This window comes from Cupressus sempervirens, chromosome 8 (assembly GCF_028749045.1).
Source record: "Cupressus sempervirens isolate cs-2001-9-10 chromosome 8, ASM2874904v1, whole genome shotgun sequence".
Classification (NCBI taxonomy): Eukaryota; Viridiplantae; Streptophyta; class Pinopsida; order Cupressales; family Cupressaceae; genus Cupressus; species Cupressus sempervirens.
Genome location: NC_143125.1, coordinates 543,282,848 through 543,307,777, shown reverse-complemented (window position 1 = coordinate 543,307,777; position 24,930 = coordinate 543,282,848). Strand labels below are relative to the sequence as shown.

General features: G+C 34.0%; 1 protein-coding gene across 3 annotated transcripts in view; it reads right to left on the bottom strand.

The window, feature by feature from the left end:
- Positions 1-15,673: 15,673 nt before the first annotated feature.
- Positions 15,674-24,930, bottom strand: part of LOC149543589 (myosin-binding protein 7-like) — a 68,390-nt gene continuing 59,133 nt past the window's right edge. The window contains exon 2 of one of the 3 annotated variants that reach the window (XM_089798378.1): positions 15,674-16,125. In XM_089798378.1, the coding sequence (XP_089654504.1) occupies positions 16,069-16,125 (57 nt within the window). In that variant the 3' untranslated portion in view covers positions 15,674-16,068. Of the gene's footprint in view, positions 16,241-18,568; positions 19,124-24,930 lie in introns of those variants that run through there. The other 2 variants (XM_089798377.1, XM_089798379.1) reach the window with 2 other exon arrangements.

The following is a 24,930-nucleotide window of genomic DNA, read 5'->3' as shown; positions in this document are numbered from 1 at the left end:
TTGCATTAGCAGTTGGTATGGTGAAAAGATTCTTAGCAAATCCTTTAAAAAAAATGATGGCAATCAAAAGAATCATGAGGTATCTGAAGGATACTGAAGACTATGGATTATGGTACAAGAAAGGAGGCACTTTAGATTTGAAAGCCTTTACAAATGTTGATTGGGTAGGAAGTGTTGATGATAGGAAGAGCACCAATGGTAGAGCGTTCTTTCTTGATAAAAGACTAGTGTCTTGGACAAGTAAGAAGTAGAATTGTATTTCTCAGTCTACAAAAGAAGCAGAGTATGTTGTAACAGCAGTTAATTGTTCAAAAATTGTTTGGTTCAAGCAATTGTTGATAGGTATGAAGGTAGAGATCAAGAATCCAGTGGTTATCTTATGTGATAACATCAATGCAATTAATATATTAAAAAATCATGTGATGCATACCAAGACCAAGCACATTGCTATAATTTATCATTTTCTGAGAGAATTGGTGCAAGATAAAGAGGTAAGATTGGAATATGTGAATACTAAAGAACAAATTGCAGATATATTCACTAAACCATTACCTAAGGATGCATTTTTGTATCTAAGAGGTAAGTTAGGGGTTATTTCCCTATTTGCAGCTCACTAAATGAAGTTTAGTGATGCATCAACCAATGTAGGTTGAAGATAAGTCAAGTTGATGCAGTATTGAAAAGGGTTGATTGCATATGAATTGGTACATGAGGTACATTTTTATTCACTAAATATTGTCTTTGGAATAAGATGTCAAAGAGGGAGAGTTTGTTGTCATATTTGCAAAAAATTTATAAAGAGTGAGAGTTCTATAATGAGGTAGAATTTGCAAAGATGTCAAAGAAGAAGAACTTTGTTTGATATCAAAGGAGAGTTTGCTATCAAAAAAAGATGTTGAAGACGAAATTTATTAATAGAGGGAGAAACTGAAGGCAGAGGGAGTTCTCATTAATGAGAATCAGAATGAAACTAAGGATATTTTGCTTACTTTATTTTGCTCAAAATCTTCATTGTATTATGACATGTTGTGCTGCCACCAATGCCAAAGAGGGAGATTGTTGAATACAATTGGTTAATTGTGTATTGTCTTTGATGTTACACAAAATGTCATATCTTTACCAGTCAGTTTATGTGAAGCTCACTCGGGTAATGAAGACAATTTCTTGTGTCTGCCAAGCATTCCAATGTTTGCCAAGTTTAGTAGGAAGTGTCTACCAAGTACACTCAAGCATCAAAGAGATGTTTGTAGAAGTTGAGTGTTAATCGAGCTCACTCGGGTAACAAAGGAAAGTTGGATGGAATCAATATTAACCGAGCTCACTCGGTTACCAAAGAAACTTTGTGAAGATGCAGTGTTAACCGAGTTCACTTGGTTAACACAGGAAAATCATTTTTGAGTTAGTGTCTACTGAGCAGGATCAGCTAACAAAGGATTTTTTGTTTTGGCATATTGAGTTCAATAGATTTGTTTGTTGGTTATAGTCGACTAAGGAGATGAATATTAATTATTCTAAGATATATTCAAGCCGGCTTGACAATATGTATGATATAAGCATAAGGTCAAATTGAGGATTGAATGTGATTAAGTGTATGGAAGAATAGAAGATGCTAAGAGGAAGCGAATTAGAAGGTTAAGAAGAATATCCTTAAGGAGATACAAAGATACATTCGATTAGGAAGGATCAAGTATTCGAGCCAAAATTGAGATCTGAAGTTAGCAATACAATTGGATAAGAAATCAAGTCATCTCATTGTTACTCTTTAACCATTGTAGCAGTGATCCAAATCTCTTAATAGAGTTCACTTAGCAGCTATTTATAAATCCTCTAACAAGGTAGAATTTCTAGATTGAAGTGTCTGAAGACCTCTAACAAGGTCACTACTAACAGGGTCACAACTAACAGTGTGTTTTGTAACCTTTAATAGGGTTGGCTCCTAATAGGGCTCACTTTAGAAGTGTGAAAATCAATAACTAGTTGCAATTGGTTGTTTTTTCCAAATTGGGTTTCCACTTTAAATCTTGGTGTTACTTGTGCTCATGCTATTTCTTTTATGTGTATGCAACTAATTTAATTAAGGTTAATCATATATAATATCTTAAGATTCGCATGTTAAGCATTTGTCAGGTTATAGTTGTTATTTTAGTGGTTACCGCGTTACAGCATATTATCAGTATTAACCAAGTACCTGTGTATTTTTTGAGCAACATTATTTTTCAGCAAAGTTTATGTTATGTGCTGAAATCTAAGGGATCTAGGATTTATTTTAGTGGTAATTGATTCACCCATCCCCTCTCAATTACTCCTCTTATATTTACAACATACATATCAAATAAGGATTTCACAGAAAATTGTACCAAATCAAAATTTAAGATACAAAAAAAAAATCTAATGATAATTCAAAAAGCCCCCTTCCTTAACAAATACTTGATGTAGTAGCGTTCATATCATTAACACAACCCTTTCTATAAAATTGTGAGAATTCAAATTCTCAAACTCAATCATATGACACTTTTAGAATGTTGAAAATCTAAACCTCAAGACCCTAATTCATAACAAGTAAAACAAATCTAATATATGGAAATGAACATACCTCTAATATTTTTGAGATGTGCATCAACATGAGCAATGTGTGAGAACACAAAACCCACAATGCATATACATACTTGTACAACTTTTTCTACTAGAACATTCCTTCAGGCTCAAGAGAGTTGAGTACAGAGAAAACAAACTCAAAACTTGTGCAAAAACAACAATTTCTTGAGATGCACAATGGAGGAAGTGAAAACAAAAATGGAATCCTCAAACCTAAATTATTGAACTCTAATTCTAAAGACGGAGCCCATTTGATCGACACAATGCATGTAATAAATTATGAACCTGTAGACAAATTAATGTTGTTAACTAAAAAGATAAATCTACATTTCCATATCCTTTTATTTCCAAGACACCCACACCAACTTCATAAAAATTGCCTCGTATATTATTGTGTAACATAAAATTTTGTAATGTGTTTTAAGAAGCTTCCAAAAGGGGCATCTACTCTACAAATATGGATCTCTAAATCACCAAGGATCCACCAAACAAAGCCCAAAACTTTCCAAAAAAAATCCCAACAATAGTCGCATCCAGATCTTTTAAACTCAAAATTTGAAATCTTGAAATTCAAGGATTCTTAAGAAAATATATGCAGATTTGTAAGCTCAATGAGTTCTTTTCACAAGTAAAGAATGTAGAATCATAGACGGGGGAAATAACCCAAGTAACTGAAAGTCTAAAAGAGATGTATTCACAAACTAGATTTGTTGAAAAGGATTATAAAATCCTCAAGAAAATGCAATTTCTAGGTTTAAACCCAAATTTCACAACCTTTGGCATCAATCTCCTCTACATGTACCATAATGGGCTTGGGAACAAGTTATACACAAACATCAAAGCATACAGATTAAATTTGCAACTACCTTTCTAGACAAATATGCAAAATGAGTAAGCATAGCCAAGGCGTGTGAACTGTTTGACAAAATGCCTCAAAGAGATGCGGTTTTATGGAATGTCATGTATTTTAGGATATGCCCAAATTTTGTTTGTGGAAAAGATTTACGTTCATATCTATTAACAGTTTATATCTTATGATGAATAGAGGAAATACTCCAAAAATGCATTTGAGCAGAAAAATAAAATCAAGCGACAAAGTCACGGAACCGACAACCCACCAAATTGGGTTTATTAAGAATTGGAATAAGAATAAGTTATTCTTATTCCACCTTTTTTTAGGAATATTGCTTTTCTCATTTTGGGGTCAAGTTAGGATACACGGATTCTAATTCTAATTTTTTATTTTGTAAACAAACATCAAATTGACAATTGCAGGTATTTAGATTTTCCTATTCATGTCCAATTCATGTAACCAAACGAGGCCTAAGAGATCTTTTGCATAATGTTGGACATGGTTGTAGAAAAACAAATTTAAAGAAAGTAACTTTGAAGTCTCACACATGCAAAAGAGAACACAATAGGTACAGAGTGAACTTATGAAAATGACTTTAAAAGACTTCAAGCATTTGCAAGAAAGAGGTGTAAAGTTTTAGAAAGTAATTTCTAAAACAATGCATGGATATCCATTAACGCATTAAAAATTTAAGAATTTGATAATATACTTGAAGAATGTAGATGTAAGACGCCTACAAGATTCTGAAGAGTTTAAATAATTTTTCATATTATACATTTACGATCAAATAATTAATCTCAAATTCGAATAACGCACAAATATATACCAAACACTATTTTTTAAGGTTAGAGCAATACCTACAACTAGGGATTAGCCAATCACAAAGGTGACCCACTGTTAGTGCCATTCACTCACTCATGTGTTAAGGATTCCTTTTCTGAACAAGCACATATCCAATCTGTGTTACATCCTCTATATTGGCACTAATTACAAAAAAAAAAAATTGTAACACCTTTGTGGCATGCATTTGATACATACCTATGGGACCTTCGTATACCTAAAAATAATCAAGATATATAATAGAGGAATTTCAGCTCAAACACGATGGATACTTCATTCTTGTGCCTCGTAAGTAAATTTAGATCATTATTAGTTCTACAAAGGAAATGCATAGTCCCTTTGACCAATTGTATAGCTTTGACTCTATATGTAGACAAACACATTGAATTCGACTTCTCCCCACACAATGATGCATCATAGCATGTAAAACTATTATCTAAAAATCATAAAACCACGTTCTTTGTATCATTTTTAAGCACTAGTTTCCCAACATGAGTCAAAATCCAATTGTAAGCGACCTCAAAGGGGAAGCCTATCGGCTACTATATGTTAAATAACATTAGTAAATACTCATAATATATAAAACTATAAAATTATATATATATCAAATAGTTATAATAGACGTTGTAGATAAATTAAATGCAATTGAATAATTAATACTTACTATTATGTAGTCTTCAATCATATAGTGTAACAATTCAAATAGTTCATTGGTAAAGAAACCACCAAGGTTCAAATATCAACTAGGTCACTTTTCTTGCACCTTGTGTTTTCCCTGGGTCATTGGTCTCACAAGTTTGAACAAGTGAACATGTGGCCTCACCAATCCATAAATCCAAATCAAATTGTTTCACTCAAAATTAGAGGGTGTGTCATGACATCACGAATGATGTTAAATTTTTACCATATTTTTGAAAAATACTTGTTTTTTTATTAAGAAAATAGGTTTTGAAGGGAACTTGAAACCCGAATACAGATAGGTGTAAAAAAAAACATGTCGAATAAACTTGAAAGATAAGTATTACGCACTAGAAATTGATACTGGATAAAGACACAACAAAAAATAGACATAAAGGGGGTGAAAAACAATTCACAAGCTCCACTAAACAATCTAGTTGTCCAAAATAGGATAAACACTTAGTAATCTGACCACCCACCAAGGCAACATAATTTAAGATTTTTTCTTAACTCCCAACTTGTGGGGATTGGAAGAAGAATGAGAGGGAATATTTTTGAATTTTTTCTTTTAACCGTGATCTGTCCTTTCTTGATCTTAGCCGCCATAGAATGCTAGGCCAACTAATCAATAGGTCTATCGATACAAGAAACAAATCTAATAAGATCAAGAGAAGCAACTCCAACAGCATAGGACCCACCCATGATAGAACCACTACTAGCAGGGCGAACAACAATACTCTTGTCCACAACAGCCACCAAACAATTGATAACTATATTTGCCCTCTCGCCAAAATTGAAAGATTTGAATTTAAAGCCAGTTAACATTCATATATTTAAATATTCAAATATTAGGGCATGCAAAAAATATATTTTTAAAAACCTTGGTTATACATTTATCTCCTAAGTCTTAAGTGATTTCGCGTTTTAAATACTTCAGTGGGCCCACATCTTCTTACCCGTCAGATCAAAAGGGATCGACGATCATCACTTTGTCGCTTTGCAAAAATATGCAGACTTTACTTCATGCGACAAAGCAACAATGTGACATGTGGCATGTGGGTCCTATCTTCCTTGTGGGCCACAAGCAAGGTGGAAAGTTGTTAAATGAGTTGGCGAAAGGCAATGTTTTCTATTGGTCTATGTGCTGATAGGATTGATGCATCTTCGAGACTGTCGGATGGATTATAATCAGGCGTTGTCGTTGTGTCGCTATGCAAATTTGCATGGTCATTACCCTTAATGACATAATGATAGACGAACACATCCCCGGTGGGCCCAGTTTAGAAGGTAACAATCGTAGTCACATTACAGTTAAGTTGTGGTTTCATGAAGTAGTTTCGGTTAAGTTTTAAAAGGTGGCAAAGGTTGTATGACAAAGCAGTCAAACTCATGAAGACCTTGTAGGGTGGCAAAAGGAAATAACCTCATTGGTCAAGTCCTACAACTTGGAGGTTGTTTCCATGTTCCACAAGGTTGCCTTTACATAAAAAATTTAGGCAAAGGTGCAAACTTTTGTGACAACAAATACAACTACCAACCACAACTGCTTGTTGGGCTGAACAAACAAAATTAGCCATAGTATGATCACCAGGAGTAGAAATATTAGAATCTGCACTAAAAGAACTAGCCACAATATCATCCCTATGGAAAACCTTAGCAACCTGTACAACACTAGGGACAACACCAACTTCCTAACATTGAAGAGAAACAACATCTTGGGGATCATCCACATTAGAATGAAACACTTTGACCACCATATAATGTTGTCGCAGAGCCACTTGCCACCAAGTGGGCTTCCTGGATTTGATCTTTCCAACCACATAGTTTGTTGCAACTTGCCTAGAATTGAAGCATTTCCTGGATCTAAACAGGATACCCTCATAATCTAACAACTGAATCCAAGATCCAATGGGGCTACAAAGTTTAACCTCTAATGGAAGGCCTTTAGAAGCAATTATATCAACAAGTATCTATGCACATGTAGAGTGCAATATATCAGAGGATTATGAATCCAACATTAAGAAATCACCTAAAGCCTCACCAACTTCATCAACTACTGAATCATGTCGGAGATGAGGAGAGAGGTTAGGAAGACAAACCCAGATGGGCATTTTGCAAAAAGATTTAGTGGAAAAATTAAAGTCCTTGTGCCAAGGTTTATCCCAAGTAAACAAATGATCACATAAAATCACTCTCTTATCATTTGCATTATCAAATCAAGCAATTTTTTTACAAAAAACCCTTACCAAAGGAAAGATCTGCACATAGTAAGGTATTGATCTAGAGTGCTTTGAGATCCAAGTGTGGAGCTACTTAAGAGATGGCCAAAATCCCCTAAATTAAAAAATGAGTGCATCCACCACAAGAGCCTTGATGTGTTGCTCAATCTCAGAAGCTATATCTTTATTTATGTTGATAGAAATACAATTGCATGTAGGAAAATATTTAGAGATCTTCGACTTAGTGATGGTCTCAAAATCATCGCCATTACAAGAGATTGAGCACAAGAGGGCCCAGATGAAACCCCAAAAATCGCCTTCCAAGCCCCAACCTCCTGTAGGATAACCACATCCACAGTAGAGTGAGCTCCACAACAAAAACCCCTCATGAGAAGATGACATCCCAAACACTTGTCACGACAACTCATCAACATTCCACGCCATAAAATCAGTTGAAATGGAAGTCATACATCTTGTGAACACCACACCATGACCAACAATGGGAGGAAGGCCATCCCACGAACACCGTCAGAAATGGAAATAGGGTCCTTGGCAAAGGCCAGTTAAATTTAACTTTGACTTTGACCATCCTATAGGAAGAGGTTCCTATTTACATTCTTTCCTAGCACTCTTGTTGGATTTTGTGTATATTATTGGTGGATTAATTAGTTTAAACCAATTTTTACACATATCTACATCCCAATTTAAAAAGGAACCTTCCTCCATATATGAGTTTCTGAAATTATTGTTAGCTACTTCAATAATACAAGCCTCCAATTTATTAAAAGGGGTGCTAGATCCATCTTTTCATTACAGAAAATTCTTATATTCCTTCCTTTCCATAATTCTCATAGAATTATGGAAGGGGATATTTTCCATAAATTACAATTAATCTTAGAACAACCATGTTTTGGCCAACTTTTCAAAAGGTGTAATAGGTTATCAAGGAATGCAATTCTTAGTAAAAGGATAGTCACAAAGCAAGTGTTCAGATGTTTCGATTTCTTTTTCGCAAAGTGGACATCTAAATGGTCCTTGAAAACCCATACTAATGAACCTATCTATTGTTAGAATTCTCTTTTGAAGCTTTTGAAGAGCAACCCAAAGAAAGATATTTGCTTTCGAAGACATAATGAATCCCAACATGGATTTAGAGGGATGTCAATCTTATTTCATTGTTGAGAATTTATTATCTTTTCATACCCTAGTTTGACTTTAGAATTTCCATCTTTCAAGGCCCCAAATCAATTTACCTTTCCTATCTTTATGATTTGTCTCCCTACTTTATAAAAATTGATTTAAAATGTACATTTCCTATGATGAAAGTGGAGTTTCCTCTAGGGTTTTCCATTATCATCTTCCATACTCACTATCATTAATTTAATTTTATCATCACTCACATTCTTACCCCATAGAGCTTGAAGAGTGTTTTTGATGTTTATAGGTAGGTTTACGGTATCCGGAGATGGGAGCCCATGCCATGAATCTTCCCTAAATAAATCATCCTACCTTAAACCAATAGCCCAAGACAGTTCAACATAAAGTTCCAAATTCTTGAACCTTTTGGAGGATTTTTAGTCATGAACAAATATAGAGGATTATTATTGTTTAAATATGTATGATATAAGATTTTGACCAAATTACTATTATGTTCTTTAAAAATTCTCCAAATAAGTTTTTCCCCTAGCACCTCATTTTGCCAACTGAAATTTGTTATGCCTAGGTCTCCAATTTCTTGCCAGAAGAAGTTTTTAAGTTTAGAGTCTAGTTTCCTTTTTACACATTTGGGTAAGGGATGACATGTCATATGATATGTGAGGATGGTTGATCGTACTTCTTTGGTCATAATCATTCTACCATCTTTAGTTAAACATTTCCCTTTCCAACTTTCTATTTTTAATCCAATTTTTCTAAAATTGTATCTCAAGCTTTACTTCCTCTAATGCCTTTTTCAAGTTGAATACCAAGGTATTTGCATGGAAAGATTCCTTTCCTGAATTCTATCATTTTACGAATTTCTCTCTCCACTTCCCTTTTGGTATTAATAAAGAAAATCTCTTATTTGTTAGCAATCACTTTTTGACCCGATGCTTCCATATAAATTATATATTATTTGCTTACAATTTTGAGCTTCTTCCAAAGTGTTTTCTCTTAGTAGAATTGTACCATCTAGAAATTGTTGTTGTGTTATTTTAAGGACCTCAATTACTGTGAGTTCTCTAATTTTCCTTTTAGTTTGAGCTTTTATTATAGCTCTATCAAAAGCTTTTGTCATAATAATAAAGAGAAAAGGTGATATAGGATCTCATTCTCTAATACCTCTAGATATGCTAAAAAAACCTTCAGGGGTGTCATTTATGAGAAGGGGAATTTTTGGTGTCAAAATGCAATTATATATTAAGTTGACCTATTATCGAGAGAACATAAAAGCTTCAAGTGTTTTACATCAAAATTTTCAATCCACTTTATCATAGACTTTTTGGATATCTAGCTTCATTAGCATACAAGGTTCCTTATTAATTTGTACAAAATGAATTAATTCTTGGATTATGATAATACCATTGAGAATTGACCTATTAGGAACAATCTCGTTTGTTGCTTTGAATTGAGCTTCGGTAGAACATTTTTAAGTTTATTGGCTAGTGCTTTTGAAAGTATTATGTAGATTGTATTACAAAGGCTATGGGTCTAAAATCTCCTAGACCCATATATTCAATTTTCTTTGGAATTAAAGCTAGGAATCTACTATTTATTTTAGTCAGAAGGAATCCAGGATTCATAGTCACATCAATAGCCTTCCAAAGGTCATCTCCGAGGATATCCAAACATTTTTTAAAGAAAAAGGCTTGAAAGTCATTACTGCCTAGAGATTTATTAGTATTCATTTAAAAGAGGATATCTTTAATTTCTTCTATAGTAAATTTCTTATTTGAGTTTTTATTATCTTTTGCAATTATTAATTTTGGAATAGATCCTAACATCTTATTCTGAGCTATGAGATTTGATAATTCAAAGTTCTTAGGGATATCTCTTTAATAATTCACACAAAAGTTGCAGCTATCTTTGATTTTTATTATTCTATTAATAGTACTATTATGAAGAAAAAAAATTGTATTTCCATCACCTTCTAACAACCATGCTTCTCTTGACTTTTGTTTCCAGAATATTTCTTATTTTGCTAGGTTATTTTCCTATTTACCTAGAAGTTCTTTTTCTTTGCTATATTTTTCTTTATTCCTTCCTACTCTAATGATTTCTTCATTTAATTTTTTCAATTCTTCTTCATTCTTTAATTTTTCTTTAAATATATTATTATAATGATATTTATTCTATTTTTTAATTTTCTCCTTTAATAATTTCAATTGGCTATAAACAAAACATCCTTAATCTTTCAAATTTCGTTATGTGCCACCATTGATATATATTATTAAGAAATAATTTATCTAGAAACCACATTTTTACACACGAATGGATTTTTTGATGGTTTTCATGATTCACCTATTCTAATATGACCGAATGGTGATTAGATCCTGCATTAGGGAGAATGAATGTATTGAAAGGATGATTAAATGATATTAGAGTTCCTTTAAATATAAATATGTCCAATCTTTTTGCTATTTTGCATAAATCAGTTCGTCACATCTATTATTACATGTGAACACCCCATTAGGTGTAGGAATGTCAATAAGGTTATCTTTTAAAAACCATGCTTTGAAATCGAACATTACCTAGTTAATAGTTGTGGATCTACCGTCTTTTCCTCCTAAATCTAGAGTTGCATTAAAATCTTTCCCAATGAATACATTTTCTTGTGGATTTAACTCTAGATTATTACTAATCTCATTCCATATTTATTTCTTATACGATATTGGTGTTGGCTCATACACATTAATAAGTAGGAATTGAATTTTCCTTTTGAAATTTTTTACTCTAGCCCGCCATTCAATTATTGTAGGATACAAGTGGAGTAAAATCTACCCTCCTTGGGTCCCATATAATACCAATCCCACTTGAGGCCCCTACTAAATCAACTAGTTCCATTTTCCAAGAACCTAGTTTTCTTCTAAATTTTTCATTTTCTTCTTTGTTAAATTTGATTCATGTATTAATACTATATCTGATTCAAATAGTGTTAAATTTCGCTTGAGTAAGCACTTTTTGTTAGGGTCATTTAGCCCCTAACATTCCATGTTAGCTTCATGGCTTCGTGGGAAGGAACTTCCGCTTCTCTACATTCATAAGAACGTTAACACCCCATTAAATCAATTCATCACGTATATTATTACATGTGAACACCCCGTTAGATGTAGGAATGTCAATAAGGTTATCTTTTGCAAACCATACTTTGAAATCTAACATTACTTGGTTAATGGTTGTGGATCTACGATCTTTTTCTCCTAACTCTAGAGCTACATTAAAATCTTTCCCAATGAATACATTTTCTTGTGGATTTAACTCCAAATAATTACTAATCTCATTCCATAGTTATTTCTTATTCGATATTGGTGTTGGCTCATACACATTAATAAGTGGGAATTGAATTTTCCTTTTGAAACTTTTTACTCTAGCCCCACATTCAATTATTATAGGATACAAATGGAGTAAAATCTACCCTCTTTGGGTCCCATATAATACCAATCCCACTTGAGGCCCCTACTGAATCAACTAGTTCCATTTTCCAAGAACCTAGTTTTCTTCTAAATTTTTCATTTTCTTCTTTGTTATATTTGATTCATGTATTAATACTATATTTGATTCAAATAGTGTTAAATTTTGCTTAAGTAAGCACTTTTTGTTAGGGTCATTTAGCACCTAAAATTCCATGTTAGCTTCATGGCTTCATGGGAAGGAACTTCTACTTCCCTACATTCATAAGAACATTAATCTTTTTCTAATTGCTAACTAGCCCTATAGTTGCTCTAAGTTCAACTAAGGATTTCCTTCCTCTTTTTCTACTTTGCTTTCTACATATATGGTGTTCTAAGCCTTTGTAGGTTTGCCATGATACCAAGATTGTATAGATTTTTACTAGCGTTCTGGACACTTGTAGCAATAGATTCATCTTCCTCTTTATCTAAATGTTCTTTTTCTTGTTCTTTCATAATTTTGTTACTGAATCCTGTATGATCCTCATGTATTTCTTTGCATACTATTTTCTTAATTTGACTGTTTACACCATTAATATTATCTATGTCTTATTGAAGTTCTAATTCCTAGATCCCGAACTCCCCCCATTTTTGGAATTTTCCTACTTTGTTCCTTACTAGATTATCCAAACTCCATTTCTCTTAGAACTCTTCATGATTTATCAATTCAGATTCCTTTTAAAAAGTATCTACCTCAATAGATAAATATTTGCACTCCTCTTTTCTCAACAACAGTTTGTAAGGCTGTGTTTTTCATTCCATTATTGTTTCCAATTTTTTATCTTCCCATATTCCAACAGAAGTTCATAAGGCTATGGTTTTATCTAATATCGGTTCATTATTTTCCTTGGTATCTGCTAAATTGTGTTTTACTTTATTATTCTCTAAGCCTCCCTCTTCAAATTCTTCCTCAAATTCCATGATTCTTTCAATTAGCCATCACCAAATGGATAGAGAGGACTAGACTTGTCACTTGTGTTCCTTGGGCACGGCTGAGACGGAGATCCATTTCATTTTTCATTGTCCCGCCTAATACGAGATTTATGGGAGATTATATTGCTTATGTAAGGAGTACAGCTCCCTTGCTTCCTTTTTCAGGTACATAGACCAGAGATGCCTTGCACTGTACCTCAAAGAGACTATGCAACTCTACAACCACACCTTACAGTGCTTATTCACACAGAGAGTGACCCTGGTTCAACTTATCACCGCTTTCTTATCTCCCTCGTCTCTTGCACGAGGGACAAAGCGGCCTAGTGCCACCATCGGCAATCACTCTAGATTTGTGAGACCTCGTAGTTGTTATACTCGTCAGCAACACCCTCCCAACTTTTTCTCGGTGACAATTTAGGGCACCTACTCGCCCTAGTTCGTACCCTTCGGTGCTTGGCTTCTTTTTACCGAAGGACCCTTAGTCCTTGCCTCATCTTGTGCTCCTTGCTTCTTCTTGTATCTCTTATTTTCTTGTTTGCTTTCTTTCCTTGGCACCGTTTGGTGCTCTTGCTACTCATGATCTTGTATCTTGTATGCTTTTCAGTCCCATAGACCCTTGTGGTCTCTTGTTGGACACTAATAAATTACCCTTCTCTCTCGTGACTTCTTCACTTTCTTCTTCTTCTTCTTCAGTATTGAAATCCTTAGGGAAATCTTCTTCAACTAAGTCTGCTTCATCTAAAGGTATGGTGGAATCAAGTCGATCTAATATGATACCTATGTTCAATGTTATTTCCTCAACTTATGTTGATTGGTTTTGAACATCTTTTGTTCTAGTTTCATTCTTTTTCAAATTAGAAGTAAACTTTTTCTTGTTTGCCCTTCTATATCTAGTTGGTCGCCAAGCATGTTTTCTTTTTTGAGTGAATGTCTACCTCATGTTGGTGTTTGCCAAAACTAATATATCTTCCAATTTTTACTTTTATTTTTCCTTAATCAAATTAGTCACCTCATTTTCTATTCGTCTTTCTAATTCCTGAGTTTCTTTTCCTGCATTTTCTACTTCCACATTTACTAACAATGGATTGATATCTTTTATACTAATCTTTTGTTCATTTTCTTTTGCCCGTCTTTTTTCCACATGTCCATGATCTTTGGGCTGATCTCTATTTCTATAGAGATAGTTATCTTTTTGTGTCCCTTCTATATCTATTTTTGCATCTGAGTGATTTACTTCCATTTGACTTTGACCCTTTTCCTGGCATGAGTTGCTTCTATTTTCTCTATTTTGTCCTACTGTAGCATCCTTAGTTTTAACCATATGACCTCTTTCTTTTCTAATGCTTATGAATTCATTATGACACTTTTTGTCTCTTCAATTGCATAGTTATTATTATAATCTATATTATAAAATTTAAATTTATTGGTTAAACACTAGTGTACATGAAACTTCTTAACTTCAAATACTCGATTTTTTGCAAGCCCATTACTATACATAGTTATTATTATAATCTATATTATAAAATTTAAATTTAATAGTTAAACATTAGTGTACATGAAACTTTTAACTTCAAATACTCGATTTTTTGCAAGCCCATTACTATACATAACTTTTTTGTTACATGCATAACCTATTTTTGTTACAATGTTGTTTAACTAAGCAATACGTTATTAATTTTGCTAAATATAGATGGTCTGAGATTAAACTTTATCAATACTATTTGTTAGACAAAATCATATTCAAATGGAAAAATTTAAGAATTGCCTAGCTATATTCAATTTGCAAGAAGATATGAAAATAGGAAATTTCCGTGTTGCAATAACATTCACCTTGCTACATGGCATGCACTACTGCTATCAATTATTAGTGGATTTGCCATTTGAAATTGTGTGTAACACAATATGTTCTCCAAATGAAATACTATGACTTAATTCTACTGTTTTAATTTCTGCAACCCCCCATATACCTCTCCACGTATTAAGCAAACACCACTATGTATCTATCTTCTTAGTAACCAAACAAGAATTAGTATCATCTCCTTATAGTCCACATGATTTGGTTTCTACATGTCATCTATTCATATGTATTCATTGGTTTACAAAGGACATGCCATTTTGCTCATTTAAAGTTTCCCTAGCCTAGCTACAAGATCACCAAAAGTAGAGACATTATTGGCTTTATCACTTTCAAGGGTTCCTAAAATAAAGACAACTGGTATCGAACTCTTGTGTTCTAAAGTATAGAGTTGAACCATTCTAACTAATACCAAAGCAAACATAAGAGTCGACATAAAATGATTGCATTGCACAAGTGTTTAATCGTGCAATGGTTAACTTGGTTAGAGTATCTATTACCTAATATTTGGACGTGTAATTCAAAGATATCCAATTGGTATCTATCACCTAAATTTTTGACAAAGGCAATTGGTATCCAACTCAGTCTTAACATACAAGTTGGATCATTGTAACTAATACCAAAGCAAACATATGTAAAAGGAAACAATCAACATAATATGATTGCATTGCACAAGTGTTTGAATGTGCAATGGTTAACTTTGAGTAACTATTACCTAATTTTTGGACGTGGAGTTCAAAAGACGGAAGACCTTCCACAGCAAAGGATTGGATACAAGAATGCCAAGACATCCTTTAAGTCCCCTAAAGATAAAGAAATTTGGTAACCATTTCGTTGTTGTAAAGTACAAGCTGAAATATTGTATCTAAAACCAAGGAAACATTGATAGGAGGAAAAAGTTAATAGAACAATTTCACAAGCATTATAGAAAAGTGCTTGTTAACTTCATTTTGAAAGGCGGGTTAAAGTCTATTGCTAATGGCTCAGTAATTTTAAACATAACAGCTTTTACATCAAAAAAAAAGTTCCTCGACCAATAACTCAACTCATCTAATTTCAAAAAGAAAGTCTCATTTTATTACCTCCATTAAAAAGCAATTTTTGTGTCATTCTCATTCCCATCTCTATGCTTTTATCATAATGGTTGAGATGGACCTTGTGTCAACATCAAACTCGCACCAATGATGCCATCAACTGATAGCTTTGCGAGATCTTTTTATGGGCATGATGCATACTTGACATCAATTCCTATAAATGTAAAATGACTTCACCCAATAGAAGGATTGTTATGGACCATTAAGTAACAATTCTCATATAAATCCCTCAAAATTAGAGGTCTTCATCATATACATACAATTGCCCATATAGTTCATGGCAAATAGTTGATCCTTGCTTGCGGCAATTGATTTCACAAAGGGTGTCATGCAATGGTGATTCCTTCAATCGTGTTTACTCAAACAATCTTGCACCCAAGCAATGATGTGTCTTCGTTTGATGTAGCAAAACCTTAAGTGGAACATTAACTTGTTAGCCAATTATGCAATGGTGATTCCTTGAATCTTGTTTACTCAAACAATCTTGCACCCAGGCAATGATGTGTCTTTGTTTGATGTAGCAAAACCTTAAGTGGAACATAAACTTGTTGGCCAATTACAGTAACAAATTCAGATGCCTATTATTGCATGATAATGAAGAAATTACCCAGAAAAGCAAATATTAAAACTTAAAAAATCATTATATATCATAGTTTTGCAAGAATACCAATGAGAGGATCCTAATTGGCTCATCAACTAGCAGATAATTATAAGATATACCATAAACAATTAAACGGGCTTTGGTTAACAACCCAAAAGCTAATTGAACAGAGCAATTGATCCACCTGTTGTAGATCTAAAATGACAATAATAAAAGTTAGCTGTGATATTATGTTTGCTTATGTTTTTACTAATGAGAAAAGTTACAACTTTATACTCTTATCTGGTGAATCAAGAGATTCAAAATGAAAGCAGTCATCGAACTTCAAAAACTATACATATCATAATTTTGCAAAGTAGACAAAAGCAAGTGTCGATTATATCAATTAAATTGTTATGTTTTGTTAAACTTGTATCCAGCTATTTATTATTTACTTGTTAAATTACGGGAGTTCCTAGTGGACAATTGCTAGTAGTAGCTGAAGGTAGTGTTCTGTTTTGCAACAGTCATGTACTTAACAGGCTTCTTGTAGTCAAGAAAGGCTCTTTGAATTTGCTTCAAAGTCCTCCCTGGTCTACCTTTGTATTGTACAAAGCACTACACTGAAATAAAATACCCTTTGGCTTTCATCTACAATTATCTGATATATACTGATAAATTCTAGTTTAATTACAAAAGCCGATATTAGCATTCAGCAGTATGCATTTGGCATCATTTTATTTAACAAAATCAAGTCAGCATTGGTTATTAACTATTGACAACTACATCTCACACCAACATAATTTATTCCTTTAACACCAAACAAAAGCAGGAGAGATCAAGCATGGTCAAAGAATACATTGTAGACTTGGACAATTCCTCTGACTGGTGGAACAAAACTGACAAAGGCTGCAGATGGCAAACAACTCTAGAAGTCCATCAATCTGAACTGAAAACCAAAGTCCTAGTGTAAACTGAAGCTGTAGTCAAGATTGCCAAACAACTTACCATTCTGGTGTAAGCACGTGTGGGTCTCATAGAACAAGTTCAGTAGGAACCGACAGACCTCATTTATACGAGGTTAGTCTTGGTTGGGAAACAAAACCCAAGGAATCCTTCACATAATGGAAAGAGAAGAATGTAAGAGAAACATCCAAGGCATCAAAAAGTTGATAGAAGAAAAGGAAACCAAGCCAGAAACTCTAGGGCAAAGACCTGAAGCAGAGAAATGAGAACATGAGGGTTATATATGAGTGTGTGGAGCACTAAAGTCCATGGAAGAGTCGATGATTCTCACACTTAAAAAGTGTAATGAGAGAACCAAAAAATTTGAATTGAAACATCCTAAGGTGCAATTTCAAGGTACCAAATCCATATCAAGGTCAATGGTGACTCCGTTAGCAAGCTCACATGTAAAGAGGCATAAATTGCCTAAGTTTAAAAGGGATCAAAGTGTTTAGTGAGGCATTACAAGCCCTGTGAGACCATTGGACAGCAAATGGACAAAACAATAAAAATATTGGCTGCGTCATTTCCAGCCACCCTCAAAGGTATAACAATTAATTGGTATGGCGAGATTGACCCACTTAGCTCAAATATGTGGGAATCACCACGCTCAAGTCTTGAGAAGCAGGAGTTGCCTAGGTTTACAAATGATCCAAGTGTCCAATCATTACAAACCCTGTGCAGCATTTGGGAAGCAAATGGACAGTCATTTCCGGCCACCCTCAAAGGTGTAAGCTGTAACAATCAATTGGTACACCAAGATTGATCCACTGAGCTAATATATGTGGAGGAATTTGCAAGAAACTTTAGAAGAAGAATTCAAATTACTCTAGGATGTCAATAAGAGTGCTGTAAAAATCTACAACATTCAACAAGGGAAAAATGAGAAAGTGAGCTTACAATCAAAGGCTCAAGAAGTTGACCGTATTCTTGAAAATCAGTTCATCAAAGGTAAGGAGGACAACATGTATATAGTAAGTAAGAGACAAGATGGGCACAAAAGGTGAACAGGAGATGTCTTTAGGAAAGAAATGTAAAACTGATGATGATGATGACTTTGATAAACATTGCAAAAGAGCAACATTACCTTGAGATGGGGAGACTTGGAGGTCTCCAGTGCTGGTACCGCTACTTGGAGACGGAAAACTTTATTTTTTTATATAATTTAATAATTTTCAAGAAATATCCTAGATTCATAACATAGTGCTTTGAAAACAAGAACAATGAAAGGCTTTAAGGATGAACAAAGAACATTATAACCAAAGGCAAATACTAAAGACTAAGAGTAATGTCATTTACTCATTTAATATTCTGTCATATAGAGTCGAGTAATTCAAACTTCAAATTGCATATCTGATTTCTGAGCATTGCATATGATCATATCAGATTAATAATCGCTGAGATTATCATTACATCTTGAAATTTGAAAGTCAAGAATATATAGTTTGATGCTAAATTGCTGATATACAAACAAAAAACTCAGAACTGTAAACAAAAATAAAAAATCTATCTAGTTAGCTAGTATCATCTACAGTAAACTCTGTCCCCAGTTAGGGCTTTGTCTCAATCCAAATGGCAAGTCGGGCTCCCAAATGCTGAAAACAACAGTCAAAAAAATATGTTGTTTTTAATTTGTTTCTTTCTCTGGAGATGCACAAGAAACTTCTAATTTTTTGGCCAGAGACTCAGAGACTTCGACACGAAGTTGAAGTCTCCAGACATTTTTGAAGACTCTGGACACTCAAAAAAAATCTCAAAGATGTGTCTGTCTCAGAGACATGTCTCAGGAGGGGGGGTCTCCCACTAACACTGCAAAAGAGATATGCTGCACAAAATAAAGGAATTCAAGGCAGACTCGACATGCAATGTCAACAGTTGGGGCAAAATAAAACTGACTCAAAAACTATAATGTAGAATGTCTAAAGCAAAAGGCAAGCATCAATATAATTGATATAGAAATATGCTGCACAGAACAAAGGAATTCAACGCAGACAGACAGAGAATCCAACAAAGAGCCTCAAGATTTATGGCATACTGATTGTAGAACAAAGGGCTTCTATGATAATCACCAACAGGCCAATCAATCAAAAAATGCTTATATGATTTGGAAAATGAGTACACAAGTTAAAATTACCCAAGGAGAGCAGTTTACTCCACCCAAAACACCATAGAAGCTGCAATACAACAAGAATCCGTCTCCTGGAAACTATAGGAATCAGAGTGGTATGCGTATAAGAGATTGAATCCTTGAATAAGACTCGTAGGGGCAGTAGGAGTCAAATACTACAGAATCATACAATGTCAAAAGTAGGGGAAAAATATAAATCGAATCAAAAACCATAATGTAGAATGTCTGAAGGAAAAGATGAGCATCAATATAACTGATTTAGAGAGAATAGCAAATGTCACCACTCAGATGCAAATGTGAGTATGGTAACAAATCAAATAACATCAATGCGAGGGGCAAGTACTTTAAACCACAATACCATATAAATTTAAAAGTATTGGATTTATTGCATAGTATTCCGAAACTTAGAAATGCTATAAATAATACCTCTAAGAGAGATGAGAAGATAGTTTCTAATACTTTCTATCTTCTTTTTATTGCATAGTATTCCCAAACTTAGAAATGCTATAAATAATACTTCTAAGAGAGATGAGAAGATAGTTTCTAATACATTCTATCATCCAGTCAGAATCTAGAAGTAATGTAGACCCGATAATTAATACTCTATAGTTATAGAATCAAGTGATTGATCTCACACCTTTCTTACAGTGAATTGGGGAATGAAACTAACAGTTGTACGTATGGAGATTCTCAAGAACATGACAAGTACAATTATTAATACCAGGTCTAACGTGAATGTACTTTAAAAAGGCTAATAGCAGGTCTAACGTGAATGTATTTTCAAAAGGCACCAGATGAAGTCTAAAGCCAACTATATGGCCACCAACTTTCAGTTGATAGGATTTAATCAAAAATTATCAGAGGTGCTTGGGCATCCTCATGGGGTAAAAGGTCATTATTAGTTGCAACTTGTAATATCCCCTTTTTGAAATGGGATTTCATAATAAATTTTGATTTATCAATAAAATAAAAGATAAAACATTAATATTATTAAAATTTAGTTAAGTTGAATGAATAGTCGAAAGGCATGAAATAAAGATCTACCCCTATTGAAGAATAAAATGTATTGAAAAGAGAGCCAATGCAGCATATGAATCAAGGAAGGATTAGTAGAGTGGAATGGAAAGAAAATACAGAAGTGACTATTTGAGAGGACAGAAATTATGAAAAGTTGTTTTCTTCAAAGGGAGGTAACTGTGAAACATTGTCTCTTTCAAAGGGCAGATGGGACGAAGAGGTGTGACTTCTCTATCACATTGGAAGATATAGAGGAAAGTCTCATTTGAGAAGACATGCAAGAGAGAGAAATTTGGAAATAATTTATTATTCTCAAAAGGCAACAACAGAGGGTCTCATGTCTTATGAAATGTGGTGATCCTTCCACTGATGTAGTAAATCATTTCAAGCGTTTGGGAATCGCCTATCAATCATCACTCATCAATACATCAAATCAGCATGCACTCAAATCGTCATTTATGAATCAAAAGTAGTCATCAAGTATCAAATCAAGCAAACAACCAATCAGAAAATCATCATTATTTATCAATTGATTCAATCAATCAAATGTAAAAACATTCACCATTCCCACCTCGACTATTCAAGTACCTGCTCAATTAAAAGATGATGGAGATTGCATCCAATCATGTTATGAAGAAGAAAAAGATGAGTATCTTACTCCAATCAAATGGTCTCACTCTGAACCTACATACTTATCCATATTAATGAAACCAGTAAATAAGTACACCAAATGGTGGGTATACTATATGGAAAATATTCTTGATCAGCAACTCCTGAAGCCAAGGGAAAAGGAAGTTGGCTTCCACTTAAGATTTGATGGGAACAGAGAATTACCAGGAAGCATACAGTGAAAAGGAACTTGAAAGCCGAAGTTCAAAGAGGAGAAAGGATATAGTAGAAAGCTCACTAAGGATCAAAGAAAGGAAAGTTGCAACTCAGAAGAAGAAAAGATCAAATCAAGCTCATTCCACAGCCATCACTTCATCCATATGAGAGGAGAAATTATTCTAGGATCAGGATAGGATGTCAGTTGCTGAAAATGAACCACAAGTTAAGAGGGAAATTCCTTCTCGAATTTGTAAAGAACAGAGTGCATGTCCAAGTCAACAGAAATTTTCATACGTTTTTGCCATGTCAATGGGTTGGGACAATATGAAGATTGATATCTTAGGTGGAGAATTCCTAGAGAGGATGCTATCTTCAATGAGACCAATGAAAACTAATGCAGAAAACAATCGTATTGAGCAGTTTACAATTTTTGATTGGCTGAAGGACAAAATGAAGACAAAGGTACAAGTTAAACTTGAACAGAAAGTTGATACAAATATATTCCTAGCCAGAATGTCTCAAGCCAAAGAAAAGAACGCAAGGAGTTATTGTATGATTAAAAGAAATGAAGCAGGTTTCCCTTCACTTTTGGTAACAGTACCAAAGGTTGATAAAACAAAGGAAGACATCACTCCTCAGGAGAATAAAATAATAACCATCAACCTAGGCCCAACCACAAAACAACTAGAGGCTCAAGAGTTGGACTATTCTGGCAGGATGATCAAGGAAAGATTGAGGAAGGAAGAATAGAAAATGGAGAACTTGAGGACAAATAATGAACAACAGAGAAAGTATGTACAGTATTTGATAAATCCTATCAGCAAAGGAGAGGCCTCATTCATCTCACCTTTGACTCTTCCACAAGGATCAATTGATGAAATTGAGGTAAGTAATAGAGAATAAGGCAATAAAGTGGATTGAAGATAGCAATGGCAAATCTAGTGGATTTGTGGGGGAATTAACAGCAATAAATGATCAGACCACCTTATTATTGAATAGAATCCAAGATATGTAGAAGGTATTTTCAACAACACGTCAAATTTTAATATTGCTATTAGGATTCAACTATGCAGTCTTTTTAGTCAAACTCATTGATCCATGTTTCATGAATAGCGGTTCACAAGAACCCATCTCTCATGAGAATGAATTGAACACTTGGCACTCATTGCATCTAGGTGATGCTTAGAGGTGAAGCACCGGGACTTCCCAGAAGGCCACGCACCCCAATACTACTCTAGCTCAAGCTCACCTTTAGCAAATATTGTGCCTTATGAACCATTCATTAGAAAGCCCCTTAAGCTCATCAATTGATAAGTAGGAGATATTTTCCACAACAAGTCAAATTGTGATATAGCTATCAAGATTCAACTATGTAGCTTTTTTAGTCCAACTCATTGACCCGTGCTTAATGAGTTGTGGTTCACAAGAAACCATCTCTCATGAGAATGAATGAAATACTTGGCACTCATTGCATCTAGGTCTTGCTCATAGAGGTGAAGCTCAAAATATCATGTTCATAATTTGCAAAATTGATAATACTCAAGTCTCAAAATGTCATTTCATTCAAATTATAATTGGTATTTAATATTTATATTCCTCTTTGTCAAGAGTATCAAGGTCTATATTTGGTTCAACTTCATTTGAACCACAAAATCCATTAGATTGTCAATCCCACTAGTTGTCATTGTGTCAAGTGCAAGAGGTGCCTCGTCTACAAAGACTTGGGCAAGTTGTGCAAATGCAACGTCTATATTGGCACACTTAAGGGCAAGGCCCCAAATCTTTGTCACATCATCCTTGTATTTGAGTGTCTTTGGTGACAACAAACAAAGGTTAGAGAATACAGAAACCAAGTCCTTTACTTTTTCCACCCAAATGGTTGCACTTGATCAAGTGGGTAGAGTTTGAAATTCAATTCTACAAAAAGCTATATGTTAATATAACATGTAGCATAATAGCATTAAATGAAAATTGATAAGAATAAAAGAACAAAAATATACATACAAGGGAGAAAAAATTTAAATGAGGTTGGAAAAAATATGAGCCTTGATCATTACAAACCACCATTCATCAACACAATTCCTATATTTGTCATGAAGAGCTTCTAGAAACATCATGATTTTTTTAAGATGTGAATCAACTCAAGACAATACTTCACATTTCTTCATCTACATATATCTTTCTAAATGCAACCTTGTAGCTAACAACCACCTCCCCCCCTCTTCTAGTGTCATTCTCCTCGGCAATGCAAAGTACCTCTTTGCTAAAATACTTTGGCAACAAAGCAAATTTTAAATAGATGTCAAGATGTAACCATCCTGTTCCAAGGGTCAACAATAATTTGTAGCACATTTTGAAAAATGATTTTGTTTAGTCTTATTATTATTCTTATTTTCTCCACCATGGAGTCCATGCCATCATAAATTTCACCCAAACAAGGGTGATCAATATCTAAATGCCTCATCATGCTAAAGATGGGCTCAATGAAATTCAAAACATATTCCATATGAGCCCACTACTCATCATCAAGGATTAGTGCTTTTACTTTTTGGGCTTGTATAAACTCCAAAAAATTGTACATGGCATAAAAAATACCCATCAGATATCAACTATAAAAAAAATAGAAATTACAAAATAGGACTTAAATTACCTCAACAACTTCAACTTGAGAAGGTTTTGAATATGGGTTGTGACTTGTTATGTTACAAACATTTGAATCCCCACGACCTTTATGTAGACTTGTTTGACCCAATCAATTTCTACATCAAGCTTTTGCAATATTAAATTGAGTGAATGGGCTGCACAAGGTGTCTAAAAAATGTTACTATACATAGCCTCCACTATCAACTCAACTGCCCTACACTTTTTACATTTTCCATTACAACTTGGACAACATTTTTAGGCCCCAACATCATTATGAGGATATTGAAACATTGCTCTAGCATTGATCAATGCTCTATTTTTGCAATCTTTCCATATCCATTAGAAATGATTGAAGAACTTGTGGTGGGACATGTATATTTGATTACTCTCAATGACGTCTCTAATAAAGCTAAAGTGGTACACATCTTTTAATACCTAGGACTAACATAATGAGGTATATTGTGAAGGGTATTCACAATATACCCTACCAATAAGGTGATCTAACAATCCCATTGCCATAAATACAACTAAAGTCGCAACCTCTCTGATTTCATTTTTGATGGCCTTGTCCAATGGGCCTCCTTTTTTTGTGGAGCCAAAACATTCTTTTGTTCAAAAGGAGGCATTGGCATGTAAGAATATGAGCCAAGTGGATATTTCTTTGAGATGGATGTGGGCTAGCTGGATGTGTAAGGCCACTAGGAGGTTTCTTGTGTTTTTCTTGACAAGAGGATGTGCATCAATCTTTATTATCTTACTTCTCATGTCGACATCCTACTGCTCTTTAATATAAGACATTATTAGATCACATGGTAGCTCTTTTTTATTTACCCCTGTAAAGCTTTTATTTTGTGTCCAATGAGAACACATAAGTGAGCTTTCAACCACAAATATATGTTCATATACTCTATGTTGTAATGGTTACTCCGCCAAAGAAAACTCCCACCACAACATATTTGATTAATCATTGTTGTATCACCAAAAAGGTGACATTGTATCAATTCTAAAAGTATTAT